Source organism: Bos taurus, chromosome 7 (genome assembly GCF_002263795.3).
Source record: "Bos taurus isolate L1 Dominette 01449 registration number 42190680 breed Hereford chromosome 7, ARS-UCD2.0, whole genome shotgun sequence".
NCBI lineage: Eukaryota > Metazoa > Chordata > Mammalia > Artiodactyla > Bovidae > Bos > Bos taurus.
This window is the reverse complement of record NC_037334.1, coordinates 45,782,363-45,801,649: the sequence shown is the minus strand read 5'-3', so window position 1 is coordinate 45,801,649 and position 19,287 is coordinate 45,782,363. Positions and strand designations below refer to the sequence as shown.

Below are 19,287 nucleotides of genomic sequence, written 5' to 3'. Positions count from 1 at the left end.
CATAAAGTCCAAAAAATTAACTGCATTAAGTGAAAATTGTAAAACATGATGGTGGCCCAGCCGCTGGCTATTGTGATACACTTCTTGGTCAACATTTGTATCTAATGGTTGACTGACCTTTTGAGCTGGCTCTGTAACTTCAGAGGTTTTGTATAAAATGAATACTTCAGGAAATACATCACGCATCTTGTCGGTCTTTGGGAGGAAAGGGTGCTTAAAATATCCGTCTTTTGGATTTTACGAGAATACCAACTTATAAAAGATTGCTTTGTGTTCATGTTTTCCTTAGAATAGGATATGCACTTGTCTTCTCTTTGCCTTCAGAGGGAAATTAAGCCCAGTGATGTGTGCCTGTTTCTGGTTGGGTTGACTTAGGGGCTGTGGGTGGCAGTTTCCAATCCATCCCCGTATAAGCAATGGATGCAGGTTGGCCTGTGCCTGCATCAGTGTGAGGTCAGAGGACTAGCGGGGTTAAGATCGCAGCTTGGAATAGGGGCTGTACACCTAGCATGAGCTCTCTAGGTTGGAGCAGGCCCCAAGTCCCTTAAGGAGAGGTGACCAGAGTAAATCCCTGGCTCAAGGTCTTGAACATGTGTAACATAATAGAGAAGAAACCCACAGTTTTGTGACTGTGGAAAAGAAACAAGTGGCATACTGTCAGTGAAACAGCTTATTGTTCAGAGGCAGGATTTGAAAAAGAAACCCAGTAAAAAGTATCTTTATTCTCATATCAAAGTTTTTCTGTGATATGCATTAACAATACAAAAATATCTTGAATATTACAGTGGTCATTTTTCTCTCAAGACTTTTTGAAGCACTACACTAGAACATACGATCTTTGGATTCTGAGAAGTCAGTGGCTAAAGTAGGAACTAGGCTTTTGTTGAGGGGTGTGTGTGGGTACAAGGATAGCCCTTTATCTTTGGATTCAGGCTACGTACAGTGAAGTGGAGGCAAGAAGAAAACAAAACTAAATTAAATTAAAACATGTTTGTTTTTTAAGGCTCAGGGTTGAAGCTTGGCTCAGAAATGGGTTAAAGTAGGCTGTGGTGAAAACCCGATGTTCACCACTAGAGGTTTTCTGGGCTCCTGCTTTAGTTATATGGTCTTCCTTCCTGCAGCCCCATAGGGAAACTGAAGCTGGCCTGCTTACAACGCTGGAAAATAGGTACTGGCTGTCCTGAGGTTTGGTTTGCCCTTTCTTACAACTGTCTAAAGAGCTGGCTAGACTGATGTGGATAAGCTGGAATTGGATCGGACAAGGCTCTCAGAAGTGGGGAAGGATGCACACTGGTTTTGAGCCACAGCTGACTTGAACCAGTGACTAGGGCATTAGGTATCAGGGCTTCTTAGGTGGTTGAATTTCTCAGGAAATGTTTCCAAGTAATTTGAACTATAGCCACAAATGCTCACCACCCACACTTGCCTGTAAGGTAGTGTCAGGTTATTCCTGTTGCCGGGCTGATAGGCCTAAATCTAACCTATTCCATTCACTTATTGAAAGCTGCTAAAAAGAATGTGGGTAGAAGCTTCCCTTGGTTCAGCTTACAGATAGCAGATGGTTTTCTGTAAACAGGGCTTCTCCAGGCCCTTAAGAGAGAAGTACTGTCATCTTGAGCTTTGTGGTTGTGACCATGCTTACATGTTGTTTGGTAAACCAGCTGGTTCTTGGTCCATGAAGTATCTGGTACAGGGAAGGTGGGGCAGTGGTGGAGGGGAGAGTACGGAAAGCAGCTGGGCTCAGTCCAGTCCACCTATGACCTATGGAGGAAAAGCAAGGGGGGCAGGGGCACCTGGCTGTCAAGACAGGGAGGGAGCCTGCCACAGGCATGGGGGATGCCCCTGACGAAATGACACAACACAGATCTGCTTCCCATCACTTGGAGCAGTTTGGATTGATGGCCCCAGGTTTAGGCAGAAGTTGTGCAGACTCTGAAATCTCCAGGGCCTGAGCTGTGAGAGGGAGCCAACAGGCCCCCTGGCCGGTTTCCACCTGCTTTGGGACTCTGTCGTCTCCTCTCAGAGGGTGAGCCCCTGGAGGAAGCCATGTGTCCTGTGCATGCTAGGATGCCTGTCTCTGAGATTCCTGTTGCTGTACCTGTGTACTCTGCTGGTCGCTCTGAGGGGGCTGAGAGGCTGAGAGTGGCTGAGAGGCCTGGTGATGTAGGCGCCGGTTCTGCAGGGCTAGCAAGCAGTTCTGTAGGGAGGTGGGGCAGCAGGAGGTACGAGGGCGAATCCTGGGGAGTTGGGGACCTGGGGCAGCCTAGAGCACTGTCATCGGAAGGAACGGGGCTGGGGCAGCGGCCTTCTCCGGGTAAGTACCGAATGCATTTCTTTTTCCTCCTAGGAATAGTGAAGAGAGTTATCTGTAAACAGAGGGTGAATTCATAGTCATACACCACAACCAAAAAATGCTGTCCTTGCACAGGCCTATTTCCCCATGACTTACATACATATGCCTATGCCTTAGGACTTAGCCTGACAACTGCTGGGCCTGGCCCAGACCATGGACAGGTGCAGTTCCCAACAGAGCCACTAGATGGCACAGGGACCTTTTGTAGCTCCGTGTGTGGGCTGCCTGCTATCTTCCAGGACAGCTGTCTCCTAATCTAGGCTGTTGCAGCTCTGCTTCACGTGTCTGTGAAGCTCAGATCTGATTAATGTGTGCTTGTGGCTTCTAGCCCTGAGCATTCCAAATACTTAGAGCTATGCTAGGAGCAGAGAAGGGGAAGAAAGGGAATTGTCTCACCCATTCCTACCATCTTATTTTCTGTTTGAGGACAGGGCTGCCTCCCATCATGTGTACATATGTACACACACTTACTCCCCCAAATTCCTCTTTGTTCTTAGACAGGGAATGTAGGGGTACCCTTCGGGGCTGAACAAGTATTCCCTAGAGTCAGTGAACTTAATGCCTGGAGCAGCCTCAGCCTTGGCCCCGGCAGGCCTGGCCTGAGCCTAATATATATAGGCCAGGCCTGAGCCATTTGGTAGGTATATTTTCTTTTCCCATATACAAATATTGTATGGTGAAACACAGGTTTAATGCCATAGGATCTGAGTATGGGTGCCAGGGGTACCTGTGTTCACCTCTCCCTACCTCTGGTCTCAGTAGGTCACATGCCTATTGGGCATTTACCTTATTCAGGTTATTCTCTACTACAGTACTACTTTGTTGTTCTTAGATGTGAGGCTCAGTGTGGTACAACAGGGATCCCAATTTGACGTGAAGGAGCTGGTGGTCCACAATGACGCTGAGGCCTGGGGACAGGGGTTTGAGCCACTTAAATGCTGTGTGTGAGATTTGTCTAATATGGACCTGCTCGGCCTGATTAGCACATCCATTACCAGGGAACCCTGGGCACCGGGCACCAGGCACCAGAGATGCCTTTTAAGCCTGCCTTTCCTTCCATCTAGGATATTCTCTATTCCTTCCACTTAGACCCAAGTGATCTTCCTCACAAGCTGTGTTCATTCTCACTCTCAGGAGGCATTGGCTTCCCAGTCTGTGGGTATGTTGGGGGGCTAGAGGCCAAAGGAGAACAGCAGGCCCAGCAGAATCTGTGCAGAGTCAGGGAAGCAGCTTGAAGCAAAGGGAGGGTGGTGGTGGGGACAAACCCACCTGCACGGACCACACCAATCCGTCTGCTGGTTGAGGCCAAAGCGAGCACGGCATTTCTTAGGCGAGCCAGGGTCTGCTCACAGCCATGCCAGAGGGGCAGAGCAGGGCAGAGGGCGGGCAGGCAGGCAGCAGGGCAGAGCAGGGCCCAGAAAGAAGAGGTAATATCAGTGTTAGCCAGTCACAGATACCCCACAGTCCCTACAGGCAAGGGCCTCTCCATGGCCTGTCCAGTCTTAGTGGGAGGCCAAGGGCCCAAAGCCAAGGTATCAGGAAAGGCTGGCACCCAGCTGGCAGTAGAGAGGCAGGGGAAGAATGGTGGGGGTGGGAGGGAGGAGACCCTATCAGGCTGGCTCCTCTCTGCCTTGTGGGGCCCCTTGCAGCAAAGGGGCTGAGAGAAGGGCCTGAGGGGCCCATGGGGATCAAGCTTCTTCTGCCTTAGGCCTTCCCATCCCCTCCCCCAAGGCCTTGCCCATTTTGTCCATCTATTTTAGCCATCAGTTTTTCTTCATCTTTGCCAGTGCCCAGTCTTGCTTGACTCATTTCCCCTTGTGTTGTCACTTAAAGCCTATGCTATACATGATTGAACATTGTCCAATCTTAGAGAAAAGACTGAGGACTCTGCTGAGCCCCAGTACTAGCCCCCTGTGTGGATATGGATATATTCATGGATATGGAGTGTGAATTACCAGACTTGGGACAGGAATTCACCCACAGGAAGATTACCTGGAGCAGGGTGTGGCTTTCCTGGGTCCTCTATACACTGCACTTGGCACCTCCATGAGAAAGAGGGGCTGGGGCGATAGAGAAACTACTAGGCACCAGCCAACAGGCTGTGTGACTATAGAGCTCGGGCCTGGAGCGTGGCTCGCACTCCACCCAGACAGCCTGATGCTCACCTCCACAGAACTAATCTGGATGCAGTGTTTGGGTTTAGTCTTGATTCAAACACTCAGTTCCTCACTAGGTTCTCTGGCAGAGGGTGGCTGTTAGGAGGGCTTACAAAGGAGTGTATGTTTGTGGTGGGTCACAAACCATTGCTACAAGAATTGGCTTCGGGCTTCCCTCGTGGCTCAGTGATAAAGAATTCACTGGCAATGCAGGAGACACAGGTTCGGTCCCTGTCCTGGGATCCCACATGCTGCAGGGCAACTAAGCCTGTGCGCCACAACTGTTGAGCCGGTGCTCGCAAGCTGGGAGCCACAACTACTGAACCCTGCATGCCGTAGAGCCTCTGCCCCACAACTAGAGTAAGCCCTTAGGCGGAAATGAAGACCCAGCCCAGCCGAAAATAAAATTCTGCTGGTCTTCCCTGAGACTTAAAATAGTAAAGAGTCATGTCCAACTCTTTGTGTCCACTCATGATGCCAGTCTCCTCTGTCCACGGGGTTCTCCAGGCAAGAACACTGGAGTGGGTTGCTGTTCCCTTCTCCAGGGGATCGTCCCGACCCAGGGTTCAAACCTGGGTCTCCTGCATGGAAGGCAGATTCTTGACCATCTGAACTCCCTGGGATTTAGTACAGCTCTTATTCTGGTGGGGCTTTGATTTGTGAGATGCAGGCCTAGCTCTGAGGGAAGGCCTCACCTGAGTTGGATTCTTGGTGCTTTTCCCTCGACCGTCTCTTCTTCTTCCCCTGCAGGGAACAAAGTGGAAGATGCTCAGGACTCTGGGTGTGAGTGGTTGGGACACCTGCAGCCTACTGCCTAGTCAGGCTGCCCCTGGGGTTCCTGGCCCACCGTCCCCTCTGACCTGACCTGGGGCCCTGGTGTTTTCTTGACACCAGTTTTTGCTAGGTAACCACAGGGAAATTAGGGGCTCCTCCTCCCTTCCCCACACTGGCCTCCATTTTGAAGGAGGAGGTGACTTCAGGCTCATTTACTTCTTTGTGCTGACCTAATCAAATACTGCACAACGGCCCTGTGTGGAAGCACATCCTGGGGAGGGGATGGGATGCGAGCCTGCCTTCACAGCCAGCTCCCCTCATCTGAGCCTTCCTGAGCTAGCCATCAAAGGTCTTGAGCCTCTCCTCCACCCTGTCCCCTCCTCCTGTGTGCCTTCAGGACAGCAGTCCTGACTTCCTCTGGGGTATGGCATGCAGAAGGCTCCCCTACTGCGTGTGTTTGGCCACTCACATAGTTGTCCCGCGCCGACCAGCCTGGGTATAGCTGCATGTGCAGCTGCCTCTCCTTGCGGGCCAGCTCATAATACTTGGCCTGCTCTTCCCGGGACAGTGCATGCCACTGCAGTGGGGAAGAGGGGCAGATGGAGGATGCATCAGAGAGTTGGCAGGCTGCTCAGGGTGAAGGTAGTCAGGGTAGTCACCCCTACTAGCCCACTTGCCCCTGTGGCCTCACCCGACGGCCCAGGATCTGGTTGATGGCTGCACTCTCCTTGAGCGTGCACTCCGCAATGACTTTGGCTCTCATCTCCTTCATGTATAGCATGAAGGCGTTGAGTGGCTTCTTGATGGTTGGCTTCTTGGCTTCCTTCTCTGCCTTGGAGTCTGCTTGTGCTTTCCTGAGGGACAGATGAACACTCAGGAGCCCTCACGGTGTGCACCTAATGCGCCCCTCTCCCGTGTCCTGTGCGTCTGTCTGTCTCTGTGTATGTGTGGTTGGATAGATATACTAGGGTTTTGTAAATGGTATCTTATTTTAGCTGCCCCAAAGTAGGTGAGCAGAGCTCACTATTGTTCTTTATAGGAATTTTGTAGCTAAGTAAGGAAAGCCCCTCCTCTCTGGGCTCAACCTAAATCCTCGTCCCCCATTCTGTCCACCCCACTCCTGCTTCTGAGGGTCAAAAAAACTGGTCAGTGGTAGTGGTAAACTGCCACAAGATGGCTTGACTGGGGATCTCCTGGCAGTCCCTGGAGGGAGGGCTTGGCCCTGGTGAGAGGAATGTGTCCTGGGGTCTGCTTATTTTCCCTGCCCCCCCCCCCCCCCGCCAAGTGTTTGTTCCACTCACAGGCTGCGGTCATAGGGCTGTAGCTCCTGCTTCCCTGAAGAGGGCACGATGGCTGGGTGGGGGATGGCTGCGGGGTGACCAGGGACACCAGAACCTAGCATCAGGGGTGGATGGGTGAACCTAGAGGCAAAAGAAGAGTTAACACTGAGCCAGGCATGTACGGCCCAGATCTATGGACACACAGAGGCCCCTGCACAGCACACGAGGACAGGCGAACGGTCACCCAACCCCACTGGCTGAACAAGTACACAGAAATACAGACACCTGCTCCCAACACTGCACAGACACTGCGAGAATCTACATGTGCAGCAGATTCAGGTGCTTCCTGGAGTCCTGAATAACTTCTGAATCAGTCCCCTTCTCATCTCCTGCTCTCACCAGCTCAGCCTCAACCTGTAGCTGCCCTGTGGGCTTCCTTACTTTCCTCACTGACCCCTCCAGGTCTCCCTCCATATAACAGCACTTGAGTGCTGTTCCCCCCATTGCTCATAGAATAAAACCCAGGCTGCTTCTTAGGGATTGCACACCCATTCCCCACCCCATTTCCCATCACTTCCTGCCCCTCAGCCATCTCCAGCTGGTTGCTGTTATCTTTGTCCCCCTCGCTCAAGAGCTGTCCTCACGAAGCTTGTCCTGACCCATCAGACATGGCTGGGTCTCCTTGGGGCTCCCCCTTCACCCAGATAGCTGCTGTATCTCTCCCTCCCCCGCTGGGCTGGCAGCTCCAGTAGGTCTAGAAGTGTCTGCTGACAAACCCGTTCCATACGCGGACAGGTCTGTCCCCAGGGAGGTGAGCTAAGCGAGAGGACACGCAGGGACACAGTCCCCACTTGAACAGTGTGGAGTCACTGAGCAGGTGGCCCCTGAGACGTGTAAGAGATGCTGCCTGAGTTTGGACAGAGCTCCAGGAGTGTCCAAGAGAGGTGTCCTGACTTGCCTTTTCAGGATGCACAAGAGGTGAGTGCACACACACCTGCACACGTGTGCCTGCACTCTCTGGCTGCTCTCTGGTGCTTTGCACAATACAGCTTGGGCTTAAGCCTCCTACACTCCCACTGGCTTCATTCTCAGTCACAGGGCAGCTCGGGGCTGGAGAATGACAGACGGACGGATGGACAGACGACTAACAGAGGGCAAGCACTGGCCTGGGCATAGCCTCTTGTGGGCACTGAAGCCTGGGCAACAGGAAGCAGGAGCCTGGCTGCAGGGTGGGGGACTCACCTGGGGTAGGGGGCGCCAGGGGCTGCGGTGGGGGCAGGGAAGTGCTGTCTATATCCGCAGGAAGGGGACAGGGGGTAGAGAGGAGGGCTGGGCCTGTGGTTGGGAGAGATAGCTGTTAGCAGTCTGGCTACTGGCCAAATGTTAGTCTGACTACTGGCCAGATGTGGGGAAGGACTTCCCCCCTGTGCTCAGGCCTGACCCCTAGTGTAATAAGGTAAACTGGCTTCCGTTTGGACCGCTCTAGTGTATGTTTTAAACATCTGCCACCAGAGGGCAACCTTTCTCTCTGCAGCCTAACCTCCTTTCTACTGGTGTATAAGGGCCAGAAATGGCAGCACTCTCCTGGCACTGAGCTTAGTAGATGCCTGGGTCCCCTCCAGTCTCATCTTGTGAAATCTGGGCTTATTTCCATACCTGCCATAGGACCTTTATGCCCACTGTTAACACTTGGGATTGTTCTGTCCCACTTTGCTTCAAACTCCTGGTCATCTGTCAAGGTCTTACTTGGCCAAAACAGCCTTTCTTCTGAAACAGCCGTGGGAATCCCAAACTGGATGAGGTGTCCCCCCAGGCTTCTACAGCCCTCAATCAAAGCACTGCTACCCATGCTTTGTAACTGGCCTCTTGTCTAATTTGTACACTAGGTGGACTGAGAGATGGGAGGCAGGGACCTGAGGATCAACCCACTGGAGCAGTGCTTCTCTGGTGCCCAGAACTTGCCTGCCACACGTCAATCCTGGGGATAGTCCTGATTTGTATTCAAGGTGAACCTTTATCCAAGGTGAATCTGGACATGGAAGAGTGAGCTGAATGTGGATAAAGGACAAGTAGAAAGAGGCAGGCAGGCCCAGGGAAGCCAAGCTTTCCTACTTTTGGGTGACTGTCGCAACCTGGAGAGGCCTGAGACCTGCCTTGGTCAAACTGTGGTTGATGAGCAAAAGGTCACATACCCTGCCAAGACCCTGCTCCAGCCAGAGACAGGCCCTTTGGCTCATGGTTGGATTTGCTGCATAGGATCCAGGTTGGCTTTTCCTGGCCCAGCATTAGTGGACTCTACAAGCAGGCTGCCAGGAGTTTGGACTGAAGCGGGCACCATACGGGCAAGACAGACCCTGAACTTCGAGCAACTCTGCCAAGGAGGGGACCAGCCGGCAGTAGACACAGAGGCGAGTGGGTAGCATCCCCCTGTCCGCCAGGCCACTGAGAAACAGCGACCTCTCCTGTGTCCTGCAAGCTGCCACCTCCCTGCTCAGGCCTGCCTTTCTATCTCACACACTCATATGACCCTAAACAGCCCAGGGTTCCCCCATTCAAGTCTCCTAGACATTAAGGTGGAGCGTGACAGGGCTGGGTCTCCTGCCTTTCCAAAGGGAGTTTGTGTGGCTGGCTGAGGCAAGGCTAGAGTGGCTGGCCAGCCCATTACTTGTATAGAGCTGGCAGCAAGGTGCTCCGCACAGAAGAGTGGAGGAGGAAAGTGGAAGGGCGGGTATGGGTCCAGCCAGCACAAGGGGCCCCTTTCCCATTGAGCCCTCACTTACCAGCTCACAGTGTGGGGGAGCTGTCCCATGCTGCCTGAGGTCAGAGAGTAGAAGCCAGAGAGGTCAGGGGTCTGCAGAGGCCTGTGAACTCCTGCAGGGGAGAGGGCAGAGTAAGTGAGCTAGCCTGACCCAGAAGCTGCTCCAGCTGGTTCCTGCATCCTAGAGCCTCCTGTGGGGCCCTCAAGATCCCGTGTCCCTGTGCTAGAGGACCAGACATACTGGTCTTTTCAGGATTAGCCTGGTGTGATCAGAGTGCCCCATTTGCAGACTGTGGGCATCAAGGGCAGATGGTTGGTGTGACTTGCTTGTGGACAGTGGCTGGGTAGTGGCAGAGCTGGAGTCATGAAGGAGTGGAAGACCAAACCTTGCCGCACCCTGGCTCATTGCTGGTCTACAACTGGGGCCTCTCTGCTGGGGACTCTAGCCTGGCTTTCTGGGCAGGAGGCAGACCCCCTGGCCCAGGAGCCCAGGGATCCAGGGCTCCACCCATTCCTCTTGCCCCCTCCTCCCCTGGGTTGAGTCAGCAGGTTTCCCACAGCCGACAGTGGCTGATTTCAGAATGACTTTGCCCGAGGCTGAGGTGAATCAGCCATCACAACCACCACTTTCCATTTTCTCACTGTGGGGAGGGAAAGACTACAAGTTCTCTATCATCTTCACACAGAGGCCTACTCCCATACTGGCACTGGTTAGCCACTCAGGATTCAGTCTCCTACCTAAACCTCAAACTTTCACATTTTGACCTGGTACCACCTTGCCCACCCCTTTGGTGCCTTCAAAAACTATCTAGCCTCTTGCTCTCAGAAGGCAGGGACTTGATCCCCTTTCCCCGCCACTCCCCAGCTCTGGGTCTTGTTGGGCCCTTCCCATCCAGGATCCATACCTTGCTTCTGGCTGATGTCGGCTGGTGCAGGTGTGGGGTGTGGGCTGCTGAAATGGTCATAGAGAGGAGAAAGTTGGGGGACGCCATGGGAAGGCTGACTGGCCTTGTTGTGCTGAAAAATGAGGAGGGTGGGTGGGTGAATGTGGGGGACCTGAGGGAGGAAGGCACAGGACTGGGGTGCACATATAAGAAAAGTTGCAATTTGCTGTGTGGGGGTAGCCCAGTCATCAGAGGAAAGTGGACGTGGTCAAAACCACAGGCTTCACTGGACAGGACCCCACTCAAGCTACCCTGTGTCCAGTGGCTCTCCACCAGCCTCACCCCAGACTTTGCCCAAAGAGTCCAGTCTCCCAGAGAGTCAGTCTTTCTTTGCCCTCAGCTCTAGGAGGCATTTTCCCCCTGCCCAGGAAATTCTTCCTGTCTCTTGGTTTCAGAGATCCCCCAGTTTCTCTGAGGCCCAATGGCTTGCCTGGTGAGTTGCTCATGCCTTCAGCCTTAGGACAGCCTGGAGCTTGCTTTTCTCCTCTGGCCCCCAGACTGAGGGGCTTGTGTCTGACCCTCTGGAGCCACCGCTTAAGAGGATTTGATGACATAGTGGAGGGAGCCTTTTCTTCTTCAAGGGAGGTGGAGCAAGCTGGCTCCAGGTGTGGCTAGGCTCCCTCCAGAGCCAACCCACCCAGCCTCCACACTTCCTGTTTCCTCGGCACCACAGGACTCTTACTTTTCACACTGGTCACATGGATTTGTCATGAGATGACTCATTCAGGCTGGGACGGGGGCTCCCCATCAGAACCAGCCACAGGGAGTGTGCTGCTCAGGGCCACGGCTCAGCTCTGCATATCCTCAGTGCACACCTTTGCTGGCCGGGGCCCTGGAGACATCATCTAAAGCTCAAGGTTAGCACCACTTGTAAAAGCCCACCTATGGGGATGCTGCTGGCTGGGCTCACAGATGAGCGACCACTAACCCATGGCACAGAAGTATCTTTGGGACGTATCTGGGGCAAGACACTAATGATTATAGAGGTTGTGGTCTGGGCTTCTTCCCAGCCCATAGGTGAAATTTCTCACTGGATGAATGTAGCCAGTATAATGGCTGGGGCTCATGACCCTTCATCACCAGCTTTGGGGAAGGTTAGGGTCGCTCTTGGTGAGAAGACTTGGCTTAGGTCCTTTGGCACTGGCTCTTGGCAGTCCAGGTGAGGCTAAAGGGACGGGCAGGTATGAATCACACTAGCCGTGGCAGGAGGCTCCTAGGTGGGCACAGGATCCCATGCGTGTCTGCAGCAGTCCTGGCCACCATCTCCCCCACATTCCTGCCTCCAGGGAAGCTTCAGGCTGGGCTACAAGCTGCACCCTTCCCCCCAGATGTTGGTAAGTTGCCGACATGACCACCTGTCAGCCTCCCTCTCATCCCTCTGCCGTCCACCAGGAGGAGTCTTAGATCCCAGGGCTAATCAGTGTCTCAGGAAGACAGGAGTTACTGTTAATAGTGCTGGCTCCTTTGTGACTGGCATGGATTTGACACTACACCTACTTCCTGAGGCCAATGCCTCACCTCCGACCAGAGCCTGCTCCTGACCGCAGGCAGGAGAGCTTCCTGAGGGCTCTCCACTTGAAGCCTGAGAGTCTGCCAACCAGGTTCAGTTCCTGGAGCTAACTTTATTACCATACCCGCGCACCCGTTGCCTTGTCGGAAATGGCTGTCATGACGACATGTAAGAAGCCCCTCATTCACCCTGAAGGGTAAGGATGAAACACTACTCATAGTGCCTCCCTTTCCCTGTGGTGCCTGGTTCCACAGGGGCCAGACCCTTTGGTCTTATTATGCCAAAGGAGGCCTGCCTGGAGATGGCAGACATGCCTGGCAGCATCGCCTGGGGAGACTGATGACAGGGCCATGTCATTTCCAGGTTTTGGTTGCTGTGACCTTCCTGTTGCTATTTGAAGGCCAGGCTTTCTGAGCAAGCTGGGGAAAGGAAGGTCCTGTCACTCTCAGCTCCTCTTTTATTCCCAGCACAGACCCAAACGACAGTAACAGGTTGGGATTGTGTAGGGGAGTGGAAGGTAGGTTTCTTAGGCCCGCAGGTGTCTGGCAGGAGAGAGAGGAGACTGGGACAGATATGGGATATGTGGGGAATGTGATTTCTTCATGTACTGAGTTTTAGCCCTGTGCTAGACCACTCTTTATTCCCACTCAGGGGACCAGCAGATTGCCATGTCTCCAAGCTGTCAATGTTCCGGGTGTCACCTCTTTTCTTGCTTCCCTTTATTGCACATCTCAGCAGAGCAGTCCTTGTCCTCTACCTCCAGTCCTCAGCCCTTGTTATCCCTTCATCCAAGCCAGCCTCTTGCCCCCATCACTTCACCAGATGACTTGTCAAGGTCCCCAGGGACTTGCACGTTGCCGAACTCAAAAGTCAGTTCTCAGTCTTCATTGTACTTGGCTTCTCGGCACATTGAACACAACTAACTTCTCCCTCCTCCTCGCAATAGGTTCTTCACTTTGATTCCAGAATGCCACACTTCCCGATTTTCCTCTAACCTCTGAGGCCACTCCTCCTTGGCCTTGTTTCTGGCTCTTCATCGTTTTCCTGCCCTGACCCAAGTCTGGCCCTCAGTTCTTCTGTATCAATCCTCACCTCCCAAGGGTGCTCTCATCCAGGCTCACAGCTTTAAACGTCTTCATCTGATGACTGCTACATCTGTATCTCCGCAGCCTCTACCTCTCCCCGGAACGCTACTCTCCAAATGCTCCCAAATGCAACATGTCCAAAGTAGAACCTTTGACTTTTTGCCCCAAACATTCCTCTCCATCTTCCTCAGTTAATATCAACTCCCTCCTTCCGGTTGCTGAGACCAAACAGCTTGGAGTCATCTCTGATGCTCCTTTTTCTCACACTCCACCTCTAGTGTGTCAGCAAATCCTAATGGCTCTACTTTCAAAATATATCAGAACCCAACCATTTCTTCCTTTCTCCCTGTCCCCACCCAGTCTAAGCCACAGTCACTTCCCACCTGGCAGACGCAACAGTCTCCTGCTCTTCCATCCAGCAGCCATATAAACCAGATCATGTCAGCCTGGAGCCTGCACCAAACTTCCCCAGGCATATACAGCCCTAGGATCAGACCCTAATCACCTCTCTAACCCCATTACCTTCCTCTCTCCTTGCTCATTATGCCCAGGACTTAACCTCGTTGCTTTAGCCTTCAGCCACCTCTTCCATTTACTCCAGTGGTCATCTCTTAAGTGTGCCTAGGATATGAAGTGGGCTGGGAAGCACAGCTACTAGGCTTGCTGACCTTTTCGGTAACCTTACCTCTGTAGGATCCCAGGCCAGTTTGCTCCTTGTAAAATAAGCATGAGCCTATTCAACCCTGCTACCTAATTGGTCACAGATGCAAAAATCCTGTTATACCCTAGAATTTTGGAGGCAGGAGCCCAGGGCCTATGAAGGTAGAAAGCTTTCTGGAAACCTCAGGGGCCTCCTTAACCTGATAAATTCCTAGGACAGGGATTAGCCAGATCCGAGGCCTCGTGGCACACAGGGAAGACTAGCCTCAGGGACTCCCTCAAGAAGCTGGGACCTTAGTGGGGGCATCCCACCACTTGCCGTCTTAAGGGCACAAATGCCTGGAGCCCAGCGCAGGTGGTGGAGTGAACAGGTCCCTCCAGGCCATAGGGCTTTCAAGTTTAAACCGCTTCAGAGAAGGCCCTGCCATCCCACCTTGGCGCTGGCTTTTCAGCCCTCAGGGGTAAAAGCCTGGCTGGTGGAGTGGGCAGCTCTGAGCTTGGGAAATCTTAGGAGCAGAGCCTGGGGTCCAAGGTGCCAGCTCTAGGAGGACAGTCCCAGAGTCCCACCCTTCCCGGAGTGGGAGGTTGAGAGGGGGTATCTGCTCCAAGGAAAGGAGAGGATGGCTCCACAGTGGATTTCTCAGCAAACCACCTTCCCTGTAGACGGCTAGCATGGGCCAGAAGTCCTAGAGAGCTCTCTCACCTGACAGATAGCTAGAGCCAACCCTCCTTGGCCAGGCTAGTTAAGCTCCACGTTGTATGTAGCACAGCTCACTCTAAGCCGAGGAACCCTCAGAATCTAGCTCAGCCTCAAGCCCGGTATGTACGTGTGCAACAGCGGCAGGTGCACTGAGGCCTCATCCTGTCCACCAGCCTTCCCTGGGAACTGGGGAAAAGCCTCATTAAACAGGAGTCTACTGCCAAACCACAGGAGAGGTGCCAGGTGGGCAGAGGGGGCACTGAGAACCTGCTGGCAGCTGGAGGACCCGAGGTGCCAGGGCTCCAGGGCAGAGCACCGAGGGCCTGGCCGGTCCTTCCCACGTTCATGCAGGCTGCCTCTGAGTTCACTCCCCAGCCCCCTCCACGCCTGGTGGTGGTAGCTGGGGTGGGGGGTGGGGAACTGTCTGGCGCGGGACCTGGTGCCCCATGCCCCCCTCAGCCAACAGAACGTCCCGCTCCACGGCCTCAGCACAAGGCTGTCCCAGGGCTAGGCTGCCCAGACAGCAGGGTGGAGTTGCCTGGGGCCTGCCTGCGTCTGGGGAACTTAGTGACTGGAGCTTCTCTCCTCCCCTGATGGTGACTGTCCCGTTCCTAGGGAAGGAGGCAGGCCTTGATGGATTGTCTGCCACCCCTCATCCCCGAATATCTGGACGGCACAGCCTCTTCTAACCTCTGCAAGCAGAGAGCTGGGCACTCATGGTGGGATGTATAAGCCAATGACAGACGGGACAGCAGACTGTATTCCTTGACCAGCACACTCCCACACCCTTGTTTTGACCTCTGCATACAGCCCTTTCCCGTTTCCCTCCAGACTGCAGCACTCAGGACGAGTCCAGGACTCTGAGACCCCTGGGCTGGGAGGCCATGCCTGCTGAGGCCTTAGCACAGGCGGACCTTCCTGCCTTGGCATTGCTCTTACTGTTCGTCCCACGCCACTTCAAAATCCATCATCCCAAAGCGGGTCCTCATCCTTCTGGGCTTAGCCCATGTCTGGAGATTCCTCACTCTGGTGCCCCCACATGCCCTCCTCTTGTTGAGCAGGCTGGAGCCAGGAAGAGGCCCTAGGGCAGGGCCAGGCAGGAGGAGGTGGAAATAAGGGACTCCTGAGGTCGGTCTCCCCTGCTCTGAAGGCGAGCTTGGGCCTGGCTGCTCCCGCCTCCCTCTCCCCACCCCCACTTCCTGCAGGCTCAGGTGAAAAATAAACACAGTCGGCATTTTCCCTGCAGACCGCAGAGGTCCGCTTACAGGCTGTGTGCACCCTGAGAGCCCTTGCCACCGCCAGCAGAGAAACTCCCTCGCCTCTGACGGTTGACTCTGAAAACCCCCAAACGCTTGAGCCCCACAACACTTTCCCAGCGAAGAAAGTTGCTGCTTCCTCTGGTCTCAAGCCTGGGGGGGTGGGGAGCGTGTCAAGCCTGACAAGGTCCTCCCAAGAAGGCCTCCCCTTGGCAGGGGACTGTGCCAGGAGAAGCACCCCCACCCTCCCTGCCCCCACCCAAACACACACATAAACACACTGTACCAGAATTCACAGTTGATCATTATCAGCAGAGACATTCAGTCAGGGTGTATTTACTATGCTCCTACTATGTATCAGGCAAAAGAACTTTCTCGGCTAGAAGAAAGCATCTGCTAATGGCAGATGATTATGAGAGGCACAGCTGTACCCTGTGCCAGGCATAGTTCTGAGCGCCTTGCAGATTTTAACTCACAGACTCCTAAAACAAACCTGTGATACAGGTGTAATTATTATCCCCATTTGATAGATGAGGAAATTTGAGGCAGAGACATCACATAGCTTGCCCAAGGTCACACAGCTTGTAAGCGGCAAAGCTGAGCTTCCTTCCACCCATGGTGCTGCAGAGGCCCTCTGGTCGTGGACCAACAAGGGGGAGCAGGGGAAGGAGCCCTAGTCCTCAAATGTCTCCCTGCTTCAGCCTAGTTGGTCAGTCACCTAAGTCAGTGCTTCCCTGACCCTAAAAAATGCTCCTGTAAGTTCTGAGACCCCACGCTGGGAGCTTCCGTGACGGCAGTATTTAGACACGACCCCCAGGTCCCCAGCTCACATCACTCCTCACCCTCTCACAGCCACACCCCAGCCTTGTCCAGCCTCACAGGCCTGCTTTTCTCTTACCCAGGCACCCAGCTCAACTTCACCTCAACACCTTGCCTACCCCTTGCGCGCTGCGCTCTCCTGCTAGCTTTCCATATTTCCTTCTCCTCTTTGCCAGATTCCTTCTCATCCTGACCTCAGTCTAAGGGCCACTTCCTTAGAAAGGGCTGTAACCTGGGAGGGGCTCCAGCAGCCCAGCAGGTGGAGGTGCCTACTTGCTGCAGGAGTGGCTGGGGGTCCCGGAGGGCAGAAGGGGCTTGTTGGTCCTCTCTGCCTCTCCAGGGTCTGTACTTGGCTTACTCACTAAGACTTTTAAACAAAGGCCTCTAGAAGTTCTGGTGCCCCAGAACTTCTGCACGCCCATCCACTCATCCACCATGGACCTGACTCCAGTCTCTTGGCTCCTAGAAGGCAGGGGAGGGTATTCCTGATGCCTGCTTTGAAGCTGGGGAAAGGCCTTTGGGGACAAGTCCACAGCAGGAGTCGGATCCACACCTTGAACACAAGGCGGCCTACTGAGAGTGACGGCTCTCTGGGCCAAGGGCACACACATGAAGTTGAGGACTGTAAACGCCACACTTGACAGCTCATTTGAGGCCAGCATTATCCTTCCCATTTTACACATGAGGGAAGTGAGGCTCAGGGACACTGAGAAAGTTGCTCAAACATACTCCCTCGAGTCAGTGCTGGGGACCCCTTTAGAACTCTCGGGGTCTTCGGCGATGTCAAACAGTCACAGTCTCATCTCTCCCCTCCTCTCCCTCTGCTCCAGCCACTGAGGGCTGCTGGCTCAAGGGCAAAGCTGTTCCCTCTGCCTGGGGAGCCATCGTCCACAACTTGCTGGGTCCTCTGGCAGTGTATGCGGGCAGGGCCCAATACAAGTCAGTGTTTGGGGAGAATGCGGCAGCACTGGACAAAGCACCCTGGCTGGACACAGCAGCACACAGGAGGCTGGGAGGAGCTGGGCGACTGCTGGGACTTCGGGACATCTTGCCTGGCACCTGGGAACCCATGCCGCCTTCCATCGCATCTCCTCCTTTCTCCAGACGGTCAAAGCCAGGGTTGCCAACTTCATACGGTACCTTTGTGCTAATTGGAAAAAGTACCCCCTCTGGAGAGACACCTGGGTCCATACCAGGGCACACGGCTTGGGGAGCATAGTGCAGGCTGGATCTCAACTCCTTGGCCCAGATCCCCTGCGTAATCCCACAGAGTGGCCCTGCTCATAAGGCCCTCTCCAGTTCTCACTTCTCTTCCCTGCATTGCCAGAAACTACGCGTGTCAACTCTGAGAGTGCTCCTGAGCATCCACTCTGGTCTTGATCAGTTCCTCTGGATGCCTCCCAACTCCAGGGTCCCTTAGTGCCTACCACAGCTCCCCCAGACCTCTCTATCACCGATGGTGTGTAAATGCCAAGGAGTCTGGCCAGTTGCTGAGTGGGAACCCCCCCTACCCCTACACACACACATAAGGCCTGGGACAATGAGAATGAACTTCCCAGAAGGAAGCAGGTCCCCTTTCCAAAGGGGAATTCACCTGCGTATCAGCCAAGCCTTGAAGTGTGGGCTCCCACAGATCCCACCTCTGCAGATACACCCTAGCTGGGCTCATGCCCCTTTATTCCCACCCCTACTCTGGGCCCTTCTGCCCAGGACATGGCGCTCTCCAGGGGATGGCCCTCCAGCTCCCCGCCCCTCACAAAGCATGGAGCGGTGGCACTGTGGCCCGCCGAGCTGGGGGACTGGGGGATGGCTGGGCCACCCGCTAGTAGACCAGGAGGCTTCAGTCCTCCCGCCAGCACGGGACTGTTGCCAGGGATGCACAGAGCCCCACCAGGCCCCTGTGGCCAGTCCACCAGCTGCCTGGTCCTGACATCAGATAGTGGGGCCCTGCCACAGCAGAGGTGAGGACCAGAGAGCCACAGGCAGCCTTGGCAAACCACAGGCCTGCTCTAGACCCAGCCCAGCCCTGAGGCGCCCTCAGAGCTAGCGGAACCTCACTGAGTTGAGTGGCCTGGCCCACAGCCTCCAGCGGTTTCTATGCATTCGTTTACTTTTGTTTTCCTTCTTCCTCTTTGAGGTAAACGCCCCTCAGGACAGGATGTTTTTAGAGGAAAATATAAGCTTCCGGGAGCTGCTGCAGCGGAGCTGCTAGTTGATACACCGACACATTTTTGAGGACTCTGCAGCAGCCCTGGGGCTGGGCATCCCCCGGTCCAGGGAGTCACTCTCCCAGCTCCTCGATCTCAGTGCCCAGCCACCTGGGACCCCGCGTGGACTGAGGCAGGCCAGGGGCACAGCATCAGCTCAGGCTGTCTGAGGCAGTAGGAAAAGCTGGGCTCTGGGAGGACAGCATCTGAGGAAGTCAGAGGTTTTGTTACCCTAGGAGTGAAACCAAGAGGCTTTGTGGAAAAGTCCTGAAGAAGATGAACATGCAGGTTTAGAGATGGCAGCCCCTACTAGTGACAGCCTCCTGTATGCCGGGCACCCCGAAGAGTCCCACCCTGCAGAGTCTTCCCAGCCACTGCGTGATCTGTGTGTACAGACTGTACAGACGAGGAACGGAAGACAGGAGAGGGAAAATGACTTGCCCAAGGTCTCAGAACAAGTAGTGATAGATCTGGATTTGAATCCAGCCTCTTGGGTTCCCGGCCAGAGATCTTTACCACTCAGTGACAGGCCCCACAGGCCAGCTGGTGGTAGCCAGCGAGGACACCACACGTGTTAGGCCTGGGGGCCGAGTGGTTGCCAGATTCTCCTTTGCCCACACCGGGTCTCCTCACTGAGACCTCCACCCACCCAGGACCCCAGGGATCACCGACTTCGCCAGCAACACCCTGCCAGTAATCTCTCTTGGAAAAAACTGACCAGCTGTGTGACTCTGACCCCCATCTCGTTCTGTGTGAAGGGCGTTTTCACCCTGCCCTCTAGGTGG

At 54.3% G+C, this 19,287-nt stretch overlaps 1 protein-coding gene across 6 annotated transcripts in view; it reads right to left on the bottom strand.

Moving 5' to 3' along the window:
- Positions 1 to 702: 702 nt before the first annotated feature.
- Positions 703 to 19,287, bottom strand: part of TCF7 (transcription factor 7) — a 32,048-nt gene continuing 13,463 nt past the window's right edge. Inside the window, exons 4-12 of one of the 6 annotated variants that reach the window (XM_059888473.1) lie at positions 10,227 to 10,338; positions 9,344 to 9,434; positions 7,806 to 7,898; positions 6,585 to 6,704; positions 5,975 to 6,137; positions 5,753 to 5,860; positions 5,205 to 5,253; positions 3,623 to 3,695; positions 703 to 2,343 (exon numbers count right to left, since the gene is read on the bottom strand). In XM_059888473.1, coding sequence (XP_059744456.1) covers positions 1,911 to 2,343; positions 3,623 to 3,695; positions 5,205 to 5,253; positions 5,753 to 5,860; positions 5,975 to 6,137; positions 6,585 to 6,704; positions 7,806 to 7,898; positions 9,344 to 9,434; positions 10,227 to 10,338 — 1,242 coding nt within the window. In that variant the 3' untranslated portion in view covers positions 703 to 1,910. Of the gene's footprint in view, positions 2,367 to 3,622; positions 3,696 to 5,204; positions 5,254 to 5,752; positions 5,861 to 5,974; positions 6,138 to 6,584; positions 6,705 to 7,805; positions 7,899 to 9,343; positions 9,435 to 10,226; positions 10,339 to 19,287 lie in introns of all 6 variants that reach the window. The other 5 variants (XM_059888475.1, XM_024994696.2, XM_059888474.1 and 2 more) reach the window with 5 other exon arrangements.